General features: G+C 45.0%; 4 protein-coding genes across 5 annotated transcripts; 3 read left to right on the top strand and 1 right to left on the bottom strand.

Moving 5' to 3' along the window:
• Window positions 1–52: 52 nt before the first annotated feature.
• LOC137782123 (UDP-glucuronosyltransferase 1A1-like) lies at window positions 53–4,545 on the bottom strand. Its single transcript, XM_068571243.1, has 9 exons — window positions 3,999–4,545; window positions 3,118–3,181; window positions 2,890–3,038; window positions 2,611–2,738; window positions 2,214–2,307; window positions 1,860–1,985; window positions 881–968; window positions 550–769; window positions 53–394 (listed from the first exon to the last, which is right to left on the bottom strand). The coding sequence occupies exons 1-9, from the start codon at window positions 4,524–4,526 to the stop codon at window positions 124–126; spliced, it is 1,668 nt and encodes a 555-aa protein (XP_068427344.1). The 5' UTR covers window positions 4,527–4,545; the 3' UTR covers window positions 53–123.
• An 833-nt stretch (window positions 4,546–5,378) lies between these two features.
• Window positions 5,379–9,677, top strand: si:ch211-227n13.3 (uncharacterized). 2 transcript variants are annotated; one of them, XM_068571094.1, is made up of 6 exons: window positions 5,379–5,743; window positions 6,337–6,417; window positions 6,558–7,033; window positions 7,519–7,594; window positions 7,716–7,829; window positions 7,931–9,677. In XM_068571094.1, the coding sequence occupies exons 1-6, from the start codon at window positions 5,682–5,684 to the stop codon at window positions 8,373–8,375; spliced, it is 1,254 nt and encodes a 417-aa protein (XP_068427195.1). In that variant the 5' UTR covers window positions 5,379–5,681; the 3' UTR covers window positions 8,376–9,677. The 2 variants fall into 2 exon arrangements, with proteins under 2 accessions (XP_068427195.1, XP_068427196.1); XM_068571095.1 differs by having other exon boundaries at window positions 5,380–5,646.
• A 775-nt stretch (window positions 9,678–10,452) lies between these two features.
• LOC137781367 (C-X-C chemokine receptor type 4-like) lies at window positions 10,453–12,101 on the top strand. Its single transcript, XM_068570095.1, has 4 exons — window positions 10,453–10,476; window positions 10,592–10,800; window positions 10,908–11,191; window positions 11,314–12,101. Exons 1-4 carry the CDS (start codon window positions 10,462–10,464, stop codon window positions 11,907–11,909), a joined length of 1,104 nt encoding a protein of 367 aa, XP_068426196.1. The 5' UTR covers window positions 10,453–10,461; the 3' UTR covers window positions 11,910–12,101.
• A 4,649-nt stretch (window positions 12,102–16,750) lies between these two features.
• On the top strand, window positions 16,751–22,149 carry mcm6 (minichromosome maintenance complex component 6). Its single transcript, XM_068570962.1, has 18 exons — window positions 16,751–16,932; window positions 17,095–17,241; window positions 17,524–17,634; window positions 17,733–17,820; window positions 17,946–18,107; window positions 18,225–18,390; window positions 18,489–18,637; window positions 18,772–18,922; window positions 19,035–19,176; window positions 19,300–19,441; window positions 19,523–19,630; window positions 19,932–20,087; window positions 20,228–20,356; window positions 20,455–20,619; window positions 20,931–21,060; window positions 21,145–21,345; window positions 21,456–21,595; window positions 21,707–22,149. The coding sequence occupies exons 1-18, from the start codon at window positions 16,835–16,837 to the stop codon at window positions 21,818–21,820; spliced, it is 2,499 nt and encodes an 832-aa protein (XP_068427063.1). The 5' UTR covers window positions 16,751–16,834; the 3' UTR covers window positions 21,821–22,149.
• The last annotated feature ends 49 nt before the right edge of the window (window positions 22,150–22,198 follow it).

Genomic DNA, 22,198 nt, shown 5'->3' with positions numbered 1-22,198 from the left:
TCTCTCTTCTGCTTTGTACACCTTTAAACCACAACCAACTTAACGTTGCATGTATTTTAACCACAGGGATGGGATTTTAATCTTCCTTAACATCCTGCTGAGACGATTGTTTGAATCACCACATCAGTCCTGCTTCCTCTTCCTGCCCAGTTTCCTGATGAACAGTTTCAAGCATTGTACTGACAGTATTACAAAGACCAGCACTACACTAGCCAGCAATGCTATTACATCCAGGCAAAAGTACTGGAACCAGTTGAGGTCATAGACAGTCGATCTGAGATGTTTTGCTCCTTTGTTCCGCATCACATATTCTGTCCAGTACACTGAAAGGTTGAGTGGGTCCATTGGCCGGTCTTTATGGAGAGCTGACAGCTTCTGTATGTTGTCTTTATACCTGGATAAAAACAGATTGATGAGAGTTTAAGAATGACAATTGAAGGGAAGTAGTTTGAAAATCTGATTATGAATCTTTTCTACTTTGATCATCATCAGCACACAAATTTAAGGAACTTGTTTTTAATGAGATACGTGATCTTCTGACCCCCTCACCTGGTGTCATTGATGACCTCATTCAGTCCCTGAAGAAGGCTTTCTGTGGTAATCGAAAAAATATCTAACACCACTCCGACTTCTCTGCTCGCCAATCTCTCGGCGTTGTCGGGCTGGTCCCCACCGATTGGCACCATCACCATGGGAACAGCATGACACAGTCCCTCAAAGAGACCGTGCGAGCCGGCGTGCGTGATGAAGGCCCGAGCTCCAGAATGTGCTGACACACACAACAACCACAATGACGTTAGATGCTACGCTATAGTGTCGCCTTATCGAGTCAAGTGCTTTCGCATTTGATTTCAGGATGTGTCGCAGTGGGTTTACAGACCTAGCAGGTCGTTCTGAGGCACCCAGTTCATCAACTTCACATTCTCTGGGACACTGTCAGAAACCTTTCCAGTGTACCTCCAGATTACCTATCAATAGACGCTACGTGTCATTTATTGATTTTTGATTATTACATTGATGTTTTACTCCAAATGGATTTTCATGAATGTTCATATACATATACATTAACTCATTTGAAATATACAAGGTATATCAATATACAATTTTATATATACATATACACATATATCTATATATATACATATATATATATATCTATATATGAATATATATAGATATATATATATATATATATATATATATATATATATATATATATATCTATATATATATATATATATATAGATATATATATCTATATATATATCTATATATATATATATATATATATATATATATATATATATATGACACAGGGAAAAAGTATTGAACGCCCTGACTAAAATGTATTTCAGTCAGGGCTCTCAAAAGCCTTTTAATCCCAAACACGCGGTCAAAGAAACTGGTTTCAGAGAAAGAAAATAAAGCAGCTAGAAGGGCCCAGCCAATCAGCTGACTGGAAGCTTCAAGATTTGAAGACTGTTTGTGTGAAAGAATGAGCCAAAATCACACCTGAGCAATGCATGAGACTAGTTTCTCCAAACAGGAGGCGGCTTGAACCAACAAAGGTTTTTGTACCAAGTATTAAATACATTTCAGTCAGCGCATTCAATACTTTTTCCCTGTGTCATTCCATTGTATTACACATAACTTAATTCCTGCATGTATTTGTTTGGTTTTCTTTGTATGTCTGGATCACTTGAGTTGTTACTGACATCTGGTGAACATATATATATATATATATATATATATATATATATATATATATATATATATATATATATATATATATATATATATATTATTTTTTAATTTTTTAATTTATTTTTTAATTATTTTATTTTATTTTTTTCCTGTACCTTTTGTGGAATCTGTCTGAAGGCCTCCAGGAAGATGGTGGTTATTTCTTCTGGCAGATCTGGTACCATAGTGCCCAGAGTGAACACTACAAACCCATGTTCTCCTGACACCCAGGACTCCAAATCCTGCAAAAACACACACACACACACACACACACACACACACACACACACACACACACACACACACACACACACACACACACACACACACACGCAGGTCTGTCATTGCTCTCGTTCTCTATCTATCTCTGTGTCTTCCTGCATTAAAATAAGTAAGATAAAGTCCAGAGGAAACAAAGAAAGTTAAAATGTGAAATAAAAAAAGAATCTTATTGCAATCAAAAACCTTACCTCCGGCAGAGGATGTCTCACGTTGCAGTTGATTCCACCAACTAGTACCATATTTGGCATAATTGGGCGCGGGAACTCCAGGGTAAAGTCCAACCTGTTTAAACACAGCATCCCAACATTTATCAGTATGTGAGACTTAATGTAAGATGTATCATTTCAGTGTGGTCCAGTGGCATGAAACAGCAGTAACAGTACAGTTGCATTATATCTCCCCCTTGTTTATGAGTGTATGAGTTTATGCTGCCTTAAGTACTTCACAGTGGCAGACTGAGCTATTCCACAGAACAGCAGGCATAGTGACAAAACCCACGGCCCGCCACTGGTACTTCTAAGTAGAATAATCTAGGTCAGTGTGCATTCTTCTCCCAAATATCAATATATAACCTTTGCACGTTACCTCAGCAGCCAGATAGCAGAGTCTGACAGCATTTCAGCAACGCCGACCTTCTCTCCCAGGAACCGATAGGCTATTTCATCAAAGTACCAGTATATCAGTCGGCATAGCAGCGGCTCCAATGAAGCCACCTGTAGGTCAGAGGCATCACAGAGCAATAAACAACACACTCACACGCACATACTCTCTGTTCTGCCTATAAATGATAGGTGAGTTCATTTTTCAACATGGCCACCCTTCATGCATGCACCTGTTTATGCAATTCTGACTGCATTTGCTTACCAAAGTATTGACCGCTCTTTCCTTGAAACTCATTTTATCTGTGTATCTGGTGAAGAAGCGGGGCACATATGACGGCGGGGACGGGCAGCCTGCAGACTGCATATCCAAGGAACATGGAATTCCCCGCAGCAGATTTATTGTGGGGATTCCTGAAATGGATTTTATATATTGGTGAGAAGATGTGCAGACATATAAGAGCACAAGGAATCCAAGTGGGACAGAACTCACCGAGTTTCCGAGCCAGTAGTGAGCCTGTGGGAACCATGGGGTCTGTGAGGACGGCGTCAAAGTTCTGAAGAGGTGCAAAGGAAACACAGGAGGAAGGAAGGAATCGTCAACAGCGTGCACCAATAAAGCAACATTTCCTTTCACTCAATAAACTCATGGGCAGATTCTTAACAGAAGATGGGATTCATGCAGATTATCGTCCTTCTCTCGTGGTGAAAAGTAAGTCTGTTACTTGAGTAAGATTAAGATTTTACAGTATGGTGTAATTATAATTTACTAAACCAATAACATTTTTGGTTGTGACCCAAAAAGGTTGTCGTGTCATGTCGTGTGTGTTTCAGATGTGAATGGTTTGTGTCCTTTTCTCCCTAAACGTCATTGGTTTCATTTAAATAACTGTCCATAAGGGTATAATGTCCTCAAAGTGTACATTTCCTCTCCCTTAATTTGTCACATGACCCCTCAGATGTATCTTGTGGCCCATTACAAAGGTCCGAACCACTGGACTACTGATTAGTTCAGCTCCACCTCAGCTAGCGAGAACAGTAAATGCTTCCTGAACATGGACACATCAGTATTACCAGTCATGACATATATTTTAATGTCAGTAATAGAGGACATTTTTCTTTCTGCATGTTTGACACTATACATTAGTAAAGAATGTGAATACATCTTCTACCACTGTCCCAACTTTATTAGTTAAAAATGTTGTTTATAATGACACCAACACGTTATAGCTAATACAGCAACAGACCCGAAAGGTGAACAGAAGTAGACACAGTCTAAATAAAAGCCTCACAAATGTTGCATTCAGTGAGGCTATTGTATTTTATTAGATTTGACCTCCTGATAATATGTTCACCATCTGCATTTGCACTCACCTGCTCTGCCAGATGTGCGATCAGACTGTCATTGAACAGGAGGCTCTCTGCCGTGATATGGATGAAACCCACAATTCTCTTTATTTGTGAGACTCGTGACTGTATCTTCTCCGTAAAAGTCTGGGCGGATTTTTTGAGCACGTTAATGTGCGAGGACAAGACAGAATCCATATCAGCCTTGTCATAAGGAACGGGAAAGGTCACGGTGTCGTAGTGTTTCCCTGGACCCATCCGCATGCTGATCTCTGGAATGACCACGGTGACCCTGTGTCCACGGCGGCCCATTTCTTGGGCAATGGCCTTTACACCCACCCAGTGACTCCCATCCATGGGAACCACCAGCAAGTTGCCCAGGAAACCTGCAGAAGTAGCGTCACTTGCAGGAACTGTGTTGGCAGCCTCTCCGGCCTTCACCTTCATCTCTCGCCGAGGGGTTTCTGCCACAGACCCCCTCGTCTTATCTCCGGCACCATTCACCTGCACAGCCATGTTTAGCAGCAGGAGCACAGACACTGCTGCTTTCCACATTGTTCTCTTCGCTCCTGTGTCTGCAGCTCACTGAAACCAACCACAGAGGTAAATATGAGGCAATGTAGGAAAACGCCCCTTTCTCTGTGCTTTGAATGCCTGTCTAAACAGCCCCCGCCCTTCAGGATCCTTTATCTGGGCTGCTGAAATTCCTCTGTGAAATAGCAGAGGGAGGCGTTTGTTCAATGCCTAAACAAGACTGACAATTACAGTCATGAAGAGCTGGCAGTTGGAGATAATTGACATGGGGCTGTAAGTGTTTTAGTTACTGGTTAAGGGAATTTATTGCGACCCGTATACATGAAAAAAAGCACACGATCACACTGCCCGACACTGCGCATGGGGGATGAGGAAAAGTTCAGTGGAGGAAACGGCAGTGTTTTGACACACATAGTTGGGTTGGGTATATGGTCATGTGGCTCAAAGTCTATGATGAACATGATCAACAGATTGGACAATAAAGATGTTCTTTAAAATGCAAGTGTTAATAAAGTTTGGACTTCTTTAAACAGAAGTGTTGTTGCTGGAATAATAATAATAATAATAATAATAATAATAATAATAATAATAATAATAATAATAGTATTTGGAAAACTTGCATAACAACTCTGTCATTATTTTGTGACACATGCACGCACGCACAGTCACATTAACTCTTAGGCATATACTATCTATCTATCTATCTATCTATCTATCTATATATATATATATATATCTATATATATATATATATATATATATATATATATATATATATATAGATATATATATATATGTATATGTATATATAAAATTGTATATTGATATACCTTGTATATTTCAAATGAGTTAATTAGATGATTGTATCAAGAATAGCTCTCTCTGCCGAAAGAGCCACATTTGTTTATGAATTTTTCTTTATTTCCCCCGTCTGCGGCTCCACACTTTCATGAAGTAGACGGCGGTAACGCCTTTTTGAGCTGGTTTGTCAATCGCCAATAAACACCAAAGAAGAAGAACAAGTTCCGCTCCATCTTCCGCCGCGCGTATCTTCAAGCGGGTTATCCTCGAGCACAACAATCAACAAATCGAACGTCCAAGTCCGCGAGCTCAATAAGTCACGAGCCCGCTATGGTAACAAGTAAGCGCCTCGCTGTTTTGTAGTCCTGACGTTAAATGTCCAGTAAAATAGGTATAAACATGTCGAATCACGCAAAGAGTGAAATATTGGAGAAACAGTAAGTGTCATATATTAGTCCCAACGCTGACGTCATACTTAGAAGCTTTCAGTGCTGTTTGCGGTTTTTGTCTGATTAGCGTAGCTAGCTAAGATGCTCAAATGTGAATGTAGCTACTTTACACAGTGGCGATGTTTCTGACGTTTCTTCGTCGTTCACTTTCCCTCCTCCTGAGGTCAAGCCTTAGGCTTCTGGACAGGTCCTGTTTTAACACCTAGTTCATATGAATCTATGGGGGAAAAGTGTTTTGGCACACTTACCTTACTCTCCTGGGCGCTCGAGACAAAATGCAATGCAGTTCTATGTAGTTAGCTGTAGATACACAGGATCGTGTGATCAGAGAGTGAGATGGGCGGATCCTTTGTGATCCTCCTGGTCAAGTTTACTCCAACAGCTGTGAGGTGGGAAAGGTCACATCACAATGCCATGCAGATTGTAAAGCCCCTTGAGGCACATTTGGGTTTTCAAAATGAAAATGATTTGACTATGGAGATCAGAACAGGGACAACTCCGTATTTGTATTATTGTGCTATATTTTCTGTCCCTTCCACTGTTTTGAGATTGTCCAGTAAAGTGGTTTGTTGTCTCTGTAGGCCAGCGGCTGACTTTGAGTATGATGTGGACAGCTTGGAGTCATTCATTCAGTCATCGTCGATAAGAGTTGAATATTACAGGTAAAGATCACAAGAGAACTTTCTGAAGCAATCTCGGCTTGCGACTGAAATAAGATAAAGCTGTGCAGCTTGGTGATGACACCCCTATGTATTACACTTTTCAGGCGCTTGGTCACCCACTGTTGTGCTCTCCGTTGCAGGTCCTTTGAGTATTCTATCAAGTGGAAATTAGCAATGTATCCCAGACGCTCCTCCAGACTACCAAAGGCTTCCAAAAGGAGTCCCCAGAGAAGCTGTAGTCCGAGTGAAGATGTTATCCAGCGCAAGAGGAGGAATAAGAGACGGAGAACGGCACTGAGGGAGACCGAAGCTCATGACGACATAGTCGATGCAGATGAGACGAAGGACCGCGATATCATCGACATCATTAACAGCGAGTGTGTCGCTGAGGAGGAGGAAATAATGTGTGTAGAGGTGGCGGATGATGGCGTCGATGATTCAGATGACGACTGTGTCTCTGTCACCAGCAGCTTCGCCTCTGGTCCTTCCTTCCTCCATAACAGTGTCTCTCCCAAGAAGCTGAGGCCTTCACAGGGCCTGTGCTTAGCATGTAAGACTGTCTACCAGAAGGCAAGAAAGATCAAGGCACCGATTAAAAACAAGCTCTTAGACAATGGTGAGTGCTCACTCGTTCCTCGTTCCATCGACGTAGGAGGAACATTTAATGTGAGTTATTGCCATGTCAAACATTATTAAACAAGACAGATGTATTGTAAATAACAGCTAATGCAGGGCCGCACCATAGTCTCAGCACACACAGACCATTTCCTCCCTCTTAGCCTACTATCAACTATCCTGTTCTCCTGTAGTCAAAGTCAAATTCCATGTATGTGTACACATACTTGGCCAATCATGCTGATTCTGATAAGAACCATCTGCTTTTGCTGTCAGTATGAATAATTAATACAATATAACTAGTTAGAGTTATTTTCATTCTTTGTCAATTACCTCTTTTAAACAGAGGAAAATATCTGTTTTTTCGTCTGTACATGTGTAATGGCACACTCGCTGGAGAGCGCAACACATGGACCATTCAGTGGATCAGTCTTTCTTCTGTGCTTGTTAACATTTTCAACTGCTCGGTCTGCTTTGTTCTCACAGATCCCAAGTCCCTGACATGTGACCAGTGGGTCCTGATCAAGAGCTGGAGCCCGAGGAGGCTGCCAAATGCAATAGGGTAAGGCCTGTGCGTAGGTACGTACGTGTGTGTGTGTGTGTGTGCTTGTGCGGTTGGTTACTGGCCAGTAAACATGCTTATGCTGTCAGTTCACTATGATGGCACCTCACTGTTTTGTCAGGAAGCTTTGGATCAGTCTACAGCTGGTTCAGAAAAGACTCAGAGGTGCAAAACGACCTGCGCAGTGTGTGGGAGAACCGTCAGCCTGCTCCAGGCCGCACGCGTTTCTTCAGAGGTAATTCATCTGTTCACAGAAAACATTACCGTAAAAAGCACTAAGCCTGTTCACGAATAAAACATAAAAAGTCTTAAATTTGCTTCTTTTTTTTGCTTCAGGAACCTTAGACGGCCTGTCAGAGTGCCAGTGAAAAAGGAGACGAAGAAGAACAGGAGGAAGACAAAAAGAGGGGATTCTCGGGGTCGTAGCGTCGCTAATAAGCAGCAGCAGCAGCAGCAGCAGCAGAAGCAGCAGCAGAAGCAGGAGCAGCAGCAGCAACAGCTGCAGCAACAGCTGCAGCAGCAGCGTCAGCGTCTCCACAGCTTTATTAATGGCCAGCGCATCAGTGTAACCTCCACCAGCCCTCCTGCATTTAAGGGTCGCGGCAATCAAGCAGACACAAATCTGACTCTAAAGTTGATCCCCTCCACGGTCACCGTGGAAACCACCAAGCCAAGAGAGGTCCCACCCGAGAAGAAAGCGCCAAAGAAGCCGGGTGGATTAAGAGACTTGCTTGCCCAGTTGCGTGGCAACAGCAGCATGATCGTCAGAGAAACACGCTAGTGCGGTGACGCCGGCGCTTGTTTAAGCTACTTACATTGTTTTGTAAAGTTTTCGTGTTCACTGTAGCTTTTACTGGTAATGTTTTTTGTTCAGCTTTTATTCTGTTCTGAATATTGGCCTGGAAGTACTGCTGCAGTTACACGTACTTGCACGTTATTTATTTTTTGCTTGAATTTCAAAATGGCATTTATTTAAAGTTTCATTCAATATGACTATTGTGAATAAATATTTATTTTTTTTTGCATTAATGCTGTTTTTACCGCATTGCTAAATAGTACTACATGACGGCCGTTTTCTGTAAACATGGTGAAGGACGGAGTTTGTTGGTCAAGTTAGAGATGTTCTGGAGAAGCCCACATGGGGGCGCCACTTAATGACAGAATCAGCACTCTGGGTACTTCATATTAGCCCCTGCAGCCTTATAATGTGCCTTGTGTTTTGGGACAGATAACTTGTAAAGAGAGAAAAGCACAGGTGTAATCAATAACATTAGCAACCTTTTAGTGTCTCATTGAGCAAGTATGCATAATAATGGCCACATCTAAATGGAATGCAGCCTTTAAAGTATATCACGATGTGCACCTGTGTGTCTCCTGTACTGAGCGCTTGAAGTCTGCTTTAAAAACAAGAATGCTCTTCAGCAGCACAATCCCAATTACTGCAGTTCCTGTTCCATGAAGCAGGTTTACCAAACTGTCAGGATCCTTTTCTATGAGGATAAACCAGGAAGACAAAGCTCTTTTTACGCCAATGTTATTTTCTAGATGTTGGTGCTGATACCAGTGAATGTGGAGGAAGGTTGGGGAAAATGAGCAAGAGATAAGGACTGAGAGTTGGGTTTTGAGGTGTTGCTGTTTATTTATGGGATTAATTTATTGGAAGAGGATGGGAATTTAAAGTCAGGACTGCTGGTGCCAAGCCAGGAAATAAGTCTGCTGACTAATGTGAATTGTAGTTTTATCCACATCAATTAATACAATTATAATGAAATGAATTGATTAATAATTGAGTTTCTAAATGGAACCTCATCATTTCAAATGTAATATATTCCATCTCACAATTAATTAGTTTCTTGCTTTAACCTTTTACTGTTTCCATATTGACTATAAGTTGACTTCATAGGTGCAGTGCTGCGTGCCACCACCTAAAAGTTCCCAAGACGCCTGAACACGCTCCACTGGCCCGATCCCCAGCTGTTCTGCTCTGTGCTGTGTTTACACCTTTGAACTTGAAACAACCGGAATTGGAAACTGTAAATTCTGAAATAGACAGGAAATGAAAGTGTGAGATTTAATTTGATAGACAGACTTCATGAGTAAATTAAATTAAGCAAAATGTGAAAGTTTTCATAAATAAATTTAAAATGAGGAAATATAAATCTTCCTTTAAATTCCTTTTTCTATTCATTTGTTATTTGACTTTTCTACAGCATTTAAAAATCACTGTTTTTATTATTTATCAAGTATTCCAGTCAACACTAAAAATCCAGGTTAACACTTAAGCATAGGAAGAAACGCATTAGTGTTGAAATACCGTTGTTTTGTTCTTGGAACGGCGACATTCTAGTATCACCAACACACACTCATGGTCCACTTGTGCTGAAAGATCAGAGGAAGTCTTGCGAGCGTTACTAGAACACAGCCGATAATCATCTCGCATTCACTTGCAGAATGCCACAATCCTTCTCTGGGTGGCTCCCTCTCCACCACGATGATCCATGAAAGACGTTTCCACACTCTGGTGAGAGCTCAAACTCCTGCTGCTTGTCCTGATTTAAACAGAGCATGGAGCTTTGAGACACACACACATTCTCTGATTCCCATCAGCAGCCTCCCTGACTGCCAATAGGTCTTGATTATCACGAACCAGAGGTCTTGGGGCCAAAACAATTCAAGCAGTGCGCGCACACAACACCGCATCCTGTGATAGAACCACTATCGGCACCTGACGCCTGGAAAACAGGAAACACGTTTCAGCAGGAACACAGATGTGTTGGAGTGTCGAGAGGAGGAGCTTGAACAGGGCTATAAATCCCCCGTGGACAGGAGCTTCAGTCCATTGAGTAAGGAGAGGGACTGCCTCCGTCATGTCTTACTACGAGGTAAGGGTTGTCCAATGTGGGAGCTTTTGTGTTGAATCGCAAGTCTGTGTTTGTGATCACTTGTTGCATTTTCACCTTTTCTTCTTGCCTCTAATCCTCCTCCTCATCTCTCCAGCATATCGTCTTCGACTACGACCTCAATGACACAGGCTCAGGTTCTGGTTCCGGTGACCTGGCGGCGGATCTGCAGGAGCCATGTGACGTGGAGCATGTGATGACCGATAACCTTCAGCAGGTCTTCTTGCCGGTGGTCTACGCCCTCATCTTCACTCTGGGCATCACCGGAAACGGCCTCGTCGTCATAGTGCTGGGCTGCCAACGCAGGTCAGGGGCTTGGTGAAGTGGTTGGTTGTTGATCCGGCGAACCCCCTCGACAAGTACCGGCAAGGAACGGCCTTCGTAGTTAACCTCCCCCTGCGTTTCGTCTACAGGTCAAAGTGCAGCCTCACAGACCGCTACCGACTCCATCTCTCGGCGGCTGATCTCCTCTTCGTCCTGGCGCTGCCCTTCTGGGCCGTGGACTCGGCCATGTCCGACTGGCGCTTCGGAGCGGCCGCCTGCGTCGGCGTGCACGTTATCTACACGGTCAACTTGTACGGCAGCGTGCTCATCCTGGCATTCATCAGCCTGGACCGCTACCTGGCGGTGGTCCGAGCCACTGACACCAACACCGGGGGCCTGAGGCAGCTGCTGGCGCACAGACTGGTTTATGTCGGTGAGTGGTCAAAGACTGGTTTGCTTTCGGGTTGATGCTTATTTTTTCCTTTGGAAACGCTCCTCTTCTTCTCTCTTCTTCCCTGGTCCCTTACTTCTGTTTGTCTTCCCCTCTCTTTGCAGGCGCCTGGCTGCCTGCTGGCCTCCTGGCGGTGCCTGACTTGATATTTGCCCGCACTCAGGAAGGAGGCGACGGGGCCACTCTGTGCCAGCGGTTCTACCCAGAATACAACGCTCCTCTTTGGGTCGCGGTCTTCAACTTGCAGCTGGTCCTGGTGGGTCTGGTGATCCCGGGCCTGGTCCTCCTGGTGTGCTACTGCGTCATTGTTACCAGGCTGACCCGAGGGCCGCTCGGGGGCCAGCGGCAGAAGCGGCGAGCGGTCAGGACTACCATCGCGCTGGTCCTCTGCTTCTTCGTGTGCTGGCTGCCCTACGGAGTGGGCATCTCTGTGGACACTCTGCTGCGCCTGGAGGTCCTGCCCCGCGGCTGCAGGCTTGAGGCCTTCCTGGGCGTGTGGCTGGCGGTGGCCGAGCCCATGGCCTTTGCACACTGCTGCCTGAACCCACTGCTGTACGCCTTCCTGGGGGCCGGGTTTAAGAGTTCGGCCCGCAGAGCGCTCACTCTGAGCCGAGCCTCCAGTTTAAAGATTTTACCACGAAGACGTCCGGGGGCGTCCACGACCACGGAGTCGGAGTCCTCCAGTTTGCATTCCAGCTAGTGTTTGCTTATATTGTACATATTTGTGTTCACTGTGTGTATAGACGTGTGTTTAAAGGACAATTTCAGAAAGCGTCTGAGAATATAAGGAGCCGTCTGCTGGCCCACGACGTGTCTTCTCCCTCACTGCGACGGTTTCTCCTGTAAATACTGTAGTTAGATTGGTTTTCAGTGTTGCTGTGCTTGTTGTGTGCTGTTGAAGATGTTTGAAATAAACTAAGCAAAATACCCACATTTGTGAAAATGTCTCCTCTTGTGAAATATCTTTCTTGCTTCCTGGGTGAAACTGCGAATGTCTGGCTTGTACTGGAACCACTCAACCCCAGCGAATGCCGCCCGCACCAAGTCTCCTTCTGAGTGGGTGAGATTTAATATCATGACGGCCCAAAGTGCACAAACAATGAAGGCATCTCAGCTTCATCACAGAAAACACGTTGAAAAAGAGGACAGGAAAAAAATGCTAATTGATCTCATACATGTCAGCCGGCAGTGTCCAGGGCTGCATGCAGATAAAGATTCTTTGAAAAAAGTGACAAATTGAGTTGGCAGACTGGCGCGTCTTTATCTTTATTATCTTAATCTCCTTTTGTATTGAATCATAAACACTCAGCCGCCTGCCATCTGAACCCACTGATCCGGAGCACGGACACGGTGTAGTTCTTTGGAAAAAAAAAAGAAACTATGCTTTTTATTTTTATTATTAGGCGTGATACCCAGGTGTATCTGAGTTACGCATGTGTGTCTTAGTGTGGGGCCGCATGCGGATGTGTTTGTGTCACTGTTTTTGAGGCTGCCCATTTGTGTTGATGATATAAACAGTTTGCTTCTTCAACGTGAGAAAGAAAGGAGCATGAGGGGGTCAGGAGGTCCATTTTTCCAGAACATGAATGCACACACGCACACACACACACACACACACACACACACACACACACACACACACACACACACACACACACACACACACACACACACATACTTCCACTTGGAAGTGAAAGAAACAGAAGCTGGAAGTTTACCGTGTCCTGTTTCCTGAAGCGGAGTGGTGGAGGATGAAGAAAAGAGTTGTGAGAAAGACGAAAAGGAAGAATACAGCACCACAATGAAGCTTTGACTGTGTGGCATCACTGCAACTGTGTCCTATCATGTGCATCTCATCCCGTATCCATGTGGCTTTATATATACATACAGAATACGTTTGGAATATTTCCCTTCCCAGTCAATGCAGAAAGAAGTATACCTATTAGTTTTTCATATATTTTGCCTAATTCACACACACACACACACACACACACAGACACACACAAACACACACACACATGCACACAATTCTCTTCTATTCATAGTGTGTTCAAAACAGGAAAGACTTCCTGCAGCTCATTTTAGGAAAAACAAGCAGCTTAAACAATCAAACAGCCGAGCAGCTCTCCGCACTCAGCAGCACAGAGCTGCTCCAGAATGAATGAGTTTCACAACATGCGTCAGGGCCGACGCTGGAAGGACTTCATGAATGACCATGGTGATGTGCATGATCTAAATATATGGACTCTGGTGTATATATGGACACACTCGTGTCCTCACTAATAGAAAACAATACAGAGCTGCTTGCACACCTTTATCAGCCCTGCATTCAGAGAGGTGCCGACCACTCATCATCCAAGTTAGTTAAAGATGCAGCTGTCTTAATAAATATGATTTTTTTTCAAGAAAAACAAAAGGAGAAGAAAATCCAGATGTTACAGCTTCATTTACATTAGCCGGGAGCATGTTTGTGCACTGTACCAAAGACAGTTCATGAGTACACATGTATCCTCACTAGTGATGCTGAGCCAGGCTCTCATTCACACATCAAACACATGCATAGCTTCACTTACTGACTTTGCTCGTCAGGAATATTACGATTAGTTTGTGTGTGTGTGTGTGTGTGTGTGTGTTTGTTAGCATAACCTTCTGTATGATTCTAAAGATGGGAGTCTGTGTACAAAAGGGGTGACAATCCCCGCTCTCTTCTCCCAGTGTGGATACATGAGCACATGAACTCGACGCCAAATCTATGTTTCATTTAAAGTCCAGTGTCCGGGGGTACGCCACCAATGGGATGAACACGTGTCACCATGTGAACACATTTTCGCCAGGAAATGACTCCTTTAAAACCATATCTGCCCTCTTCTCTCTCATATCCTGCTGCTCTTGAAACTGTTTGTTCCCATCGTTTTGTTTTCCACCTGCTGTTGCCACAAACCTGACACCACTATTGTGTTCCTGTCTGGGGACTGCGGCATGATTTCACCAGAAAATTACTACTAGTTTTGAGCTATACTTACCGGTTACATGTGTGTGTGTGTCTCTGGATGTGTTCATTACTAGTAGCAGCAGTACTGGTATACTGTCAGTTTTTTACACTAAACTTGTCAGCAATACACTTGACCTTAAAATACATTATTGAGGTACTTTACATACAACTTAGATAGATCTACTTCAATACATTTCAAAAGGAAATATTATATAAAACGCCCTCCTCGCCAACCGTGATGGCACTGATGCTCTTGTGACACATGCCTGAGATTGTTAGGGGTTTAGTGTGTGCGTTTGTGTGTGTGTGTGTGTGTGTGTGTGTGTGTGTGTATGTATGTGCAGATGGTCAGGTTCCCTCATATTCAGACAAGCTGAGTTTCCTGCTGTTGAACAATCGTGGGAAAAGCACAGGTCAAGACAAAAGGAGAAATAAAGAGGCAGAGAAAGACTGGGTTGCATCCAAATGGCCTGCAACAACTTCCTGCCTTGTTCCTGGTGGATTAGTACAATGTGACAGGTGAAACCAATAGCCTGCTAGGAGGTTTGTGTTGATCCCAGCAGGTGGAGGCGTGAGAATGAAGTGGGAGCAGAAATAGACATTAATGACTTTAATGACAAATGCTTCTGAGACGTGAGCCCTGCAAACACCGACTGCACACTTTTGTGTGTGAATTTGCATCACTGCTAAGCACTTAATAAATCATGCACATACATTTTTAAGTGTTCATCTGTGTGCTTGTAAACAATTATAACTCCTCTTATAAAACATCCGTTAGCAGATAAAGAATGACTGATACGCCGTGTAAAGCAACTATAATCATAGTGAATGAAATGCAAACAAATACACACAAACAAATCCGTACAGTGTGTTATTACAAGACATCTGTTAGCTGTGTATACACACTACACACATGAAGACATGAACACCTCAGGCAGGTTTAAATGTGATTTTAAATGTGTTTAAATTGCACAAAGCCATGTTGAGCTTGATAGTTTATTCTTGATCTCGGAAATAGCAGTTTGACAAAAAAAAAAAGTAAACTTAATTCAAGATCCACTTTCTTGAAGAGCTTTTGATGGTATCTCATAGCTTTCTTCAGAGGATTGTATTTGCTCAGTTTCCACTGAAAAAAAAGGCAAATACTTTCTTCATGAATAAAATAGTGCATGCATATCCTTTTATGATAAACAAATAGCTCATATTTCACAATGATATCAATTGTGTTTCATAAAAAGTGACTGACTCTGGTCTGGTTGTTTTGGACAAGAATGTAATTACTGAAAATCTTTTGCTACTGAATGTGTTGGATGCATTTGCTGTGAATGCAATTTTGTTTGGTGCATTTAATATTTGTATTTTGCAAAAATGTGATCACTGTACAATTGTCAGTTATTGAATGTTTTTGAGACTGCATTGGCTTTATTACCAGCTTATTGTCTGTAAAGGTCAACACAATTACAGCATCAAACACTGAAGCACAACTACATTAAAGCGCTTATAATGTAACAACATTAAAGTCAAGCTGTTACTGTAAAACAGGATTACAGCAAAAGGTAAGGTACATGTGAACTAATTGTGTATTAGAGTTAGAGTTATGTCATGCTTCTTTGCACATGTAATGACAACAATAAGGGGATACAAATAAATATTTCAGTAAATTAATGTAATGTGCTTCAGACAACTGAATTACATTTGACAGACAAACAAGAGAAATCTCAGAAAATAATGTGCCGAACAAACAGCTGATCTGTTGTTTTAAAGATAAGAAGTATTAAATTAACATACTGACATGACATTAATTAGGTCAGAACTTCTCTTACTGTTTTCTGTCAGTAAAATAACCTTTGGAAGTCTTTGTTTATGAAATAAATACAGACAGCAACTGCGGGCCCCGCTGCATATCACAAGACCACCATCTACTGACAGGGAAGGAAACTACCATTTATCATCCACACAAAACACATATATGGTACATTAATCATGAAGGCCTTAATCTGTTGGTAATAAATTCAACAAGTTAAAGATATGAGTCTGCTGCAGCTGAAGGGTCCGTGTACGGACCCACAACTGGTTTTTCGTTGTGTTTTTTTTGTCGGAATCCAAAAACGAAAATACGAGAGAACTGAACTCATTCTCATTTCACCCGGCAAACTAGAATGAAGCTGCAGCCCCGGCAGCGGCTGTCTAAACTCCTATATCTGACCATATATGACAGTTGTTATTGAAATGTGAGCAGCATTTTGCACAAACTAGAAAAGAAACATTGAAATGGACGAAGACAAGCACACAGCCGAAGACAGACGTTTTTAAACTTCTTCTTCTCTTGCGTTTTACGTTTTTAAACTTGTCTCCTTCCCTAATTTTAAGCCCCGCCCCCTGTCTGAACTTTATTGCCTTGAAACCGGAAGCGCGGCGGTAGACATCTTCCCTCCTGATTGGCTCCTCGGCGCAAAACGTTTGCAGCGCCTCACCGATTGGTCGAAAGCGGCGCGCCAAAGATCACGTGTCTCTCTTTTCGCGCGAAACTGCAGCTCTGTTGTCGGGACCGTAGCGTGCTGTGTGTATCTGTCCGGAGTGGAACGGCACGTCTCTTTTGAATCTTTGTACTCCAGCTTGACGCGTGTTTCAGCATGGACGTCGCCACAGCCACCGCGGAAAATGCCGGGGAGATGGTGAAGGACGAGTTGGCTGAGAAATGTCAGAAGTTGTTCCAGGCTTTCTTGGAGGAGTAAGTCGGGCTGCAGCGGGCTTCGACCGCATTGTGTCTTCGTCGGCCGAGACCCGTTTTAAAAAATAGTCCTCATCGGCATCTATGGAGGGTCACACATGACGTGTTGGTAGTGGTTTGTGTGTTTACTCATGTATCGCCGCTGCCTGGCTCCGTGTGCAGGTACCAGACCGGAGACGGGGAGGTGAAGTATGTCCGGGAGGCCGAGGAGCTGATCCGGCCCGAGAGGAACACCCTGCTGGTGAGCTTCACGGACCTGGAGGGCTTCAACCAAGAGCTGGCCACCACCATCCAAGAGGAGTACTACAGGTGAACTTAGTAGTTCTTCTTCTTCACTTAAAATCAAAAACCTTGTTGGCCCAACATTTTCCAGAAGACTTTCCCAGCATTTATCACTGTGATAACATTCATTATACTTCACTCTCCCATCTCTTTTAGACAATTTTTTAATATGTCTCTTGTTTTTTTAATAATCTAGACTGAGCTATTAAGACCCGTATGGCCATTCCTTATCCTGGTCATTGCCTCATCAACACGTTAGTCTCAGATCTGTGGATTAACGTGAAGGACTCTGGGTTTCCTTCTTTTCAGAGTTTACCCCTTCCTCTGTCGGGCAGTGCGCAACTTCGCGCGGGACCATGGGAACGTTCCCCTCAACAAAGAGTTCTACGTCGCCCTCGAGGAGCTGCCCACCAGACACAAGTAGGACACAAACCAACCAGTTGCTGCTGTTCTTCTTCTTCTTCTTCTTCACATCGTTAGAGAACGGCATCAGCCCTAATCCTGTGTTTTTATTGTAGGATCCGCGAGCTGTCATCCATGCGTATCGGCACCCTGGTGAGGATCAGCGGTCAGGTGGTGAGGACGCACCCTGTCCACCCTGAGCTGGTGAGATGCCCCTCAGTCAATGCATGCACTCAAATAATGAGTGGACCTTTGGTAGCACCCAGAGGTGCCCCTCCGTACAACTCAATTATTATTATAGAATTGTTCTTTTCCGATGGCCTCCCCAGGTGAGCGGCACCTTCCTGTGCATGGACTGCCAGGCCTTGATCAAAGATGTCCCTCAGCAGTTCAAATACTCGCCACCGACCATCTGCAGGAACCCCGTCTGCAACAACCGCTCCCGCTTCCACCTCGACACGCACAAGTCCAAGTTCACCGACTTCCAGAAGGTAAACTACAAGCGAGGCTGTGTGTGTGTGTGCGTGCGCGCGTCTCTGTGTGTTGATTACAACCTGAGTCTAAGTCTGTGTGCATCTGTTTTTTTATTTTTATTAAAACATTTTTAGGTGCGTATCCAGGAGACTCAGGCGGAGCTGCCCCGGGGTTCGATCCCACGCTCCCTGGAGATCGTCCTGAGGGCCGAGGCCGTGGAAATGGCTCAGGCCGGAGACCGCTGCGACTTCACCGGGACCCTCATTGTGGTGCCGGACGTCTCTCAGCTCAGCACTCCCGGTAGGATTATTGAACACATTTTTAGTCTTCAAGTCACAGATAGGGAATTTTTTTTATTTGCCACCGAACGACTCTCGTTATGGCCGTCCCGTCTCCAGGTGTGCGAGCAGAGACGAGCACCCGCGTAGCTGGAGGTCCCCAGGGCTTTGAGGCTGACGGTTTGAGAGGACTGAAAGCTCTGGGAGTCCGAGAGCTGTCCTACAGACTGGCCTTCCTGGCCTGCAACGTGGCCCCGACCAACCCACGAGTAAGAGACACACACACAGACACACACACACACACCCGATAGCAATGAATGCATTTCCATAGCACTCAGTCAGAGAAGCAAATGGCGCTCCAGACATGGCCGGCATTGAAAAGTATGTTCTTTTTTTGTTGCAGTTTGGCGGAAAGGAGCTGCGGGACGAGGAGCAGACGGCGGAAAGCATCAAGAGCCAGATGACCGAGAAGGAGTGGGAGAAAGTGTTCGAGATGAGCCAGGACAAGAACTTGTACCACAACCTGTGCACCAGCCTCTTCCCCACCATCCACGGTCAGCGCTGCACCCGCCGTTTGACGTTTTCCATTTCCAGTCAAAGTCTTCGCTATCAATCTGTAGTTATCTCTGCAGTTAAATGGGGACGTGGGGCCACCGTGCTTTGCAGGCAATGACGAGGTGAAGCGCGGCGTCCTGCTGATGCTGTTTGGAGGCGTTCCCAAGACGACCATGGAGGGAATCGCGCTGAGAGGAGATGTCAACGTCTGTGTCGTCGGAGACCCCAGTACTGCCAAGAGCCAGTTCCTCAAGTACGTGAGGAAGCTTACGGTCAAATCATCAGGAACTGCTGAGACATTGTGATCCATCAAAGGCAGGACCGACCTTTCAGGCTGGGTGGCATTTTAAATGCGTGTTTGTGTGCGTATGTGCAGGCACGTGGAGGAGTTCAGTCCCAGAGCCGTGTACACCAGCGGCAAGGCCAGCACCGCTGCGGGTCTGACGGCAGCGGTGGTCAGAGACGAGGAGTCCGGCGAGTTTGTCATCGAGGCCGGAGCTCTGATGCTGGCTGACAACGTGAGTGTTGCGGACGGGAGAGAGAAGAAGGGGCGTGGGGTGTTCGGTGTTTCTTACAATGACGGTGTTTTTCCCCTCCAGGGCGTGTGCTGCATCGACGAGTTCGACAAGATGGACGTCAAGGACCAGGTGGCCATCCACGAAGCCATGGAGCAGCAGACCATCAGCATCACCAAGGCCGGAGTCAAGGTAGCGCAGGCGAAGCTAACCCAGTGTTTACACAACGCCGTCACGGTTGTGTCTCCTAAAGGTTGTTACTCTGTCTGGTCTGTCAAGCTAGAAAGGAGAACCAAAAAAAAAGAAACATTTGGTGCGTTTTTATCGTCAATTTTACACCACAAATTGGTCAAAGGAAACCGTGTCGATGCATGCAAAAGGCGACGCATCAGCATTTCATTGCTTGATTAATACAATTAAAACGGGTTCCAGCTTGATTCTTAATCCGTCCCTGCCGCAGAATAACCGGCCTTTAACCCGTCTCTCCCTCCAGGCCACCCTGAATGCTCGCACCTCCATCCTGGCTGCCGCCAACCCGGTCGGCGGGCGCTACGACCGCAGCAAGAGTCTGAAGCAGAACGTCAACATGACCGCCCCCATCATGAGCCGCTTCGACCTTTTCTTCATCCTGGTGGACGACTGTAATGAGGTGCAGTGCAGTCCGAGCATTTGTCGATTCTGTTACTTTTTACTTAGCACCCTCCGCTCTGATGCGGTAACGTTCCAGTTTCCCCACAGGTGTTATTAACAGTTTGAGTGAGGTTTTAAGCTGATACTTGTGTGTCTTAGGTGACGGACTACGCCATCGCCAGGCGCATCGTGGACCTGCACTGCCGCGGAGACGAGTCCGTGGACAGACTGTACTCGCTGGACGAGATCCGCAGATACCTGCTCTTCGCAAGGCAGTTCAAACCCAAGGTCAGCCTGCACTGTGTGTGTGTGTGTGTGTGTGTGTGTGTGTGTGTGTTCACATCAGGTTGACGGCGTGTACTTAACCGTTGCATATCCACCTGTAGATCTCCAGCGAATCGGAAGAGTTCATGGTCGAGCAGTACAAGCGCCTCCGCCAGCGAGATGGCTCCGGAGGCGTGACCAAGTCCGCTTGGAGGATAACGGTGCGGCAGCTAGAGAGCATGATCCGCCTCTCGGAGGGCATGGCGCGCATGCACTGCTGTGATGAGGTGGGCACCGTCCAGCAGTTTGTTCATTTGCTGTTCAGCCATTTTGCAGAAAACAAGCTGCAAGTATAGATTTCAAACCGAAGAGCCGCAGCTCAGGTTCCAAAACTTAGAGCCAGAAAATGGCTGTGTACTTTTTTTTTTCCAAAACGTGATCGAACCACAAGATGTAATATACTCGCAATAGGATTATTTAATAACCCCCAAACACTTTGGGCCATAGGGAAATGTTTAATTTACTGAAATAATGTATTGTAAGTTCTCCCACACACATACAGGATATTGACTGCTGCTTTTCCTCTTTGTGTCTTCAGGTGCAGCCCAAACATGTGAAGGAAGCCTTCCGTCTTCTGAACAAATCCATCATCAGAGTGGAGACGCCCGACATCAACCTGGAGCAGGATGACGACCTGGAGGAGGACGAGCAGCAGCAGGATGAGGATGGTATGCACATGCAGAGACGTGACATGCATATCTAAACTGGGCCTGTAGTTTGTACAGTCACTGAAATCCGTGTTTTCGTCACAGGAAGCGCCGTCCCTAATGGAGTGAACGGCCAAGTGGATGGCGTTAACGGGCACACCAATAATGGAACCAACGGCCACGTCGATGGCGTGAACGGGCATTCCGAGTCTGTCAGTCAGGCCAAACCGGCCCTGCGTCTGTCTTTCCCCGAGTACCGCCGCATCTCCAACCTGCTGGTCCTGCATCTGCGGCGCGCCGAGGAAGGTGCGAGTCACTGAAAAGCATTTTTGTATTTCCCTATACTTGTATTTTCTTTTCTCTTTCTGTAATCGGTCCTAACACTCCTTCCCCCCCTCGCTGTCTTTGTTTTGCAGCTGAGGAGGAGGAGGAGCTGAAGAAAAGCGCGGTGGTCAACTGGTACCTGAAGGAGATCGAGTCAGAGATTGACTCCGAGGAGGAGCTCGTCAACAAGAAGGGTCTGATAGAGAAGGTCCTCCACCGACTGGTGCACTATGTGAGTCCACTCCACAAACGCAACCACTGATATGACACTGGCGGTCATTTTACGCCGGCGTGGCTTAACCCGTGTGTGTGTTTGTGTGTGTGTGTGCGCGCTCCCTCCCAGGATCACATCCTCATCGAGTTGTCTCCGGCGGGGCTGAAGGGCTCGGAACCCGCGACAACAGAGGAAGAAGAAGTTGTTCTGGTCGTCAACCCCAACTACTCGCTGGAGGACTAAACTCCTCGTGCTTCCACGCCTGATGATTTATTAAAACCTCGACAATGACGTTGAAGTTGTTTTTGAATGCTTGTATGTAATGCGTACATATTGGTAACATTTGAGATGTTGTCTTGTCTTGTACTGTACAGAAGATTTGAGATTAAAAAAAACAAAATAAAAAAAAGTAAAATCTGTTACTCAACCTGACTTTTGTAAATATGCTGCTCTCTCCTCTAGTTGTTTGCTGACTTTTTTTGGAACCGTTTGCAACTGTATATTCAAGGCTTACATTGAGCTTTACGCACCTCCCATAGTTTCAAGTCATCTGTATGTCTTTTTGTAAAATGAAATGTTAATGGTTTGATAAATAAAATGTTGACAATGAACACAAAACCG

The sequence above is a fragment of the Clinocottus analis genome, unplaced genomic scaffold (genome assembly GCF_023055335.1).
Source record: "Clinocottus analis isolate CAN_PGR_092001 unplaced genomic scaffold, fCliAna1.0.p SCAF_11, whole genome shotgun sequence".
Taxonomy (NCBI): domain Eukaryota; kingdom Metazoa; phylum Chordata; class Actinopteri; order Perciformes; family Cottidae; genus Clinocottus; species Clinocottus analis.
The sequence above is the reverse complement of the archived record's forward strand: the minus strand, read 5'-3'. Positions and strand labels throughout refer to the sequence as shown.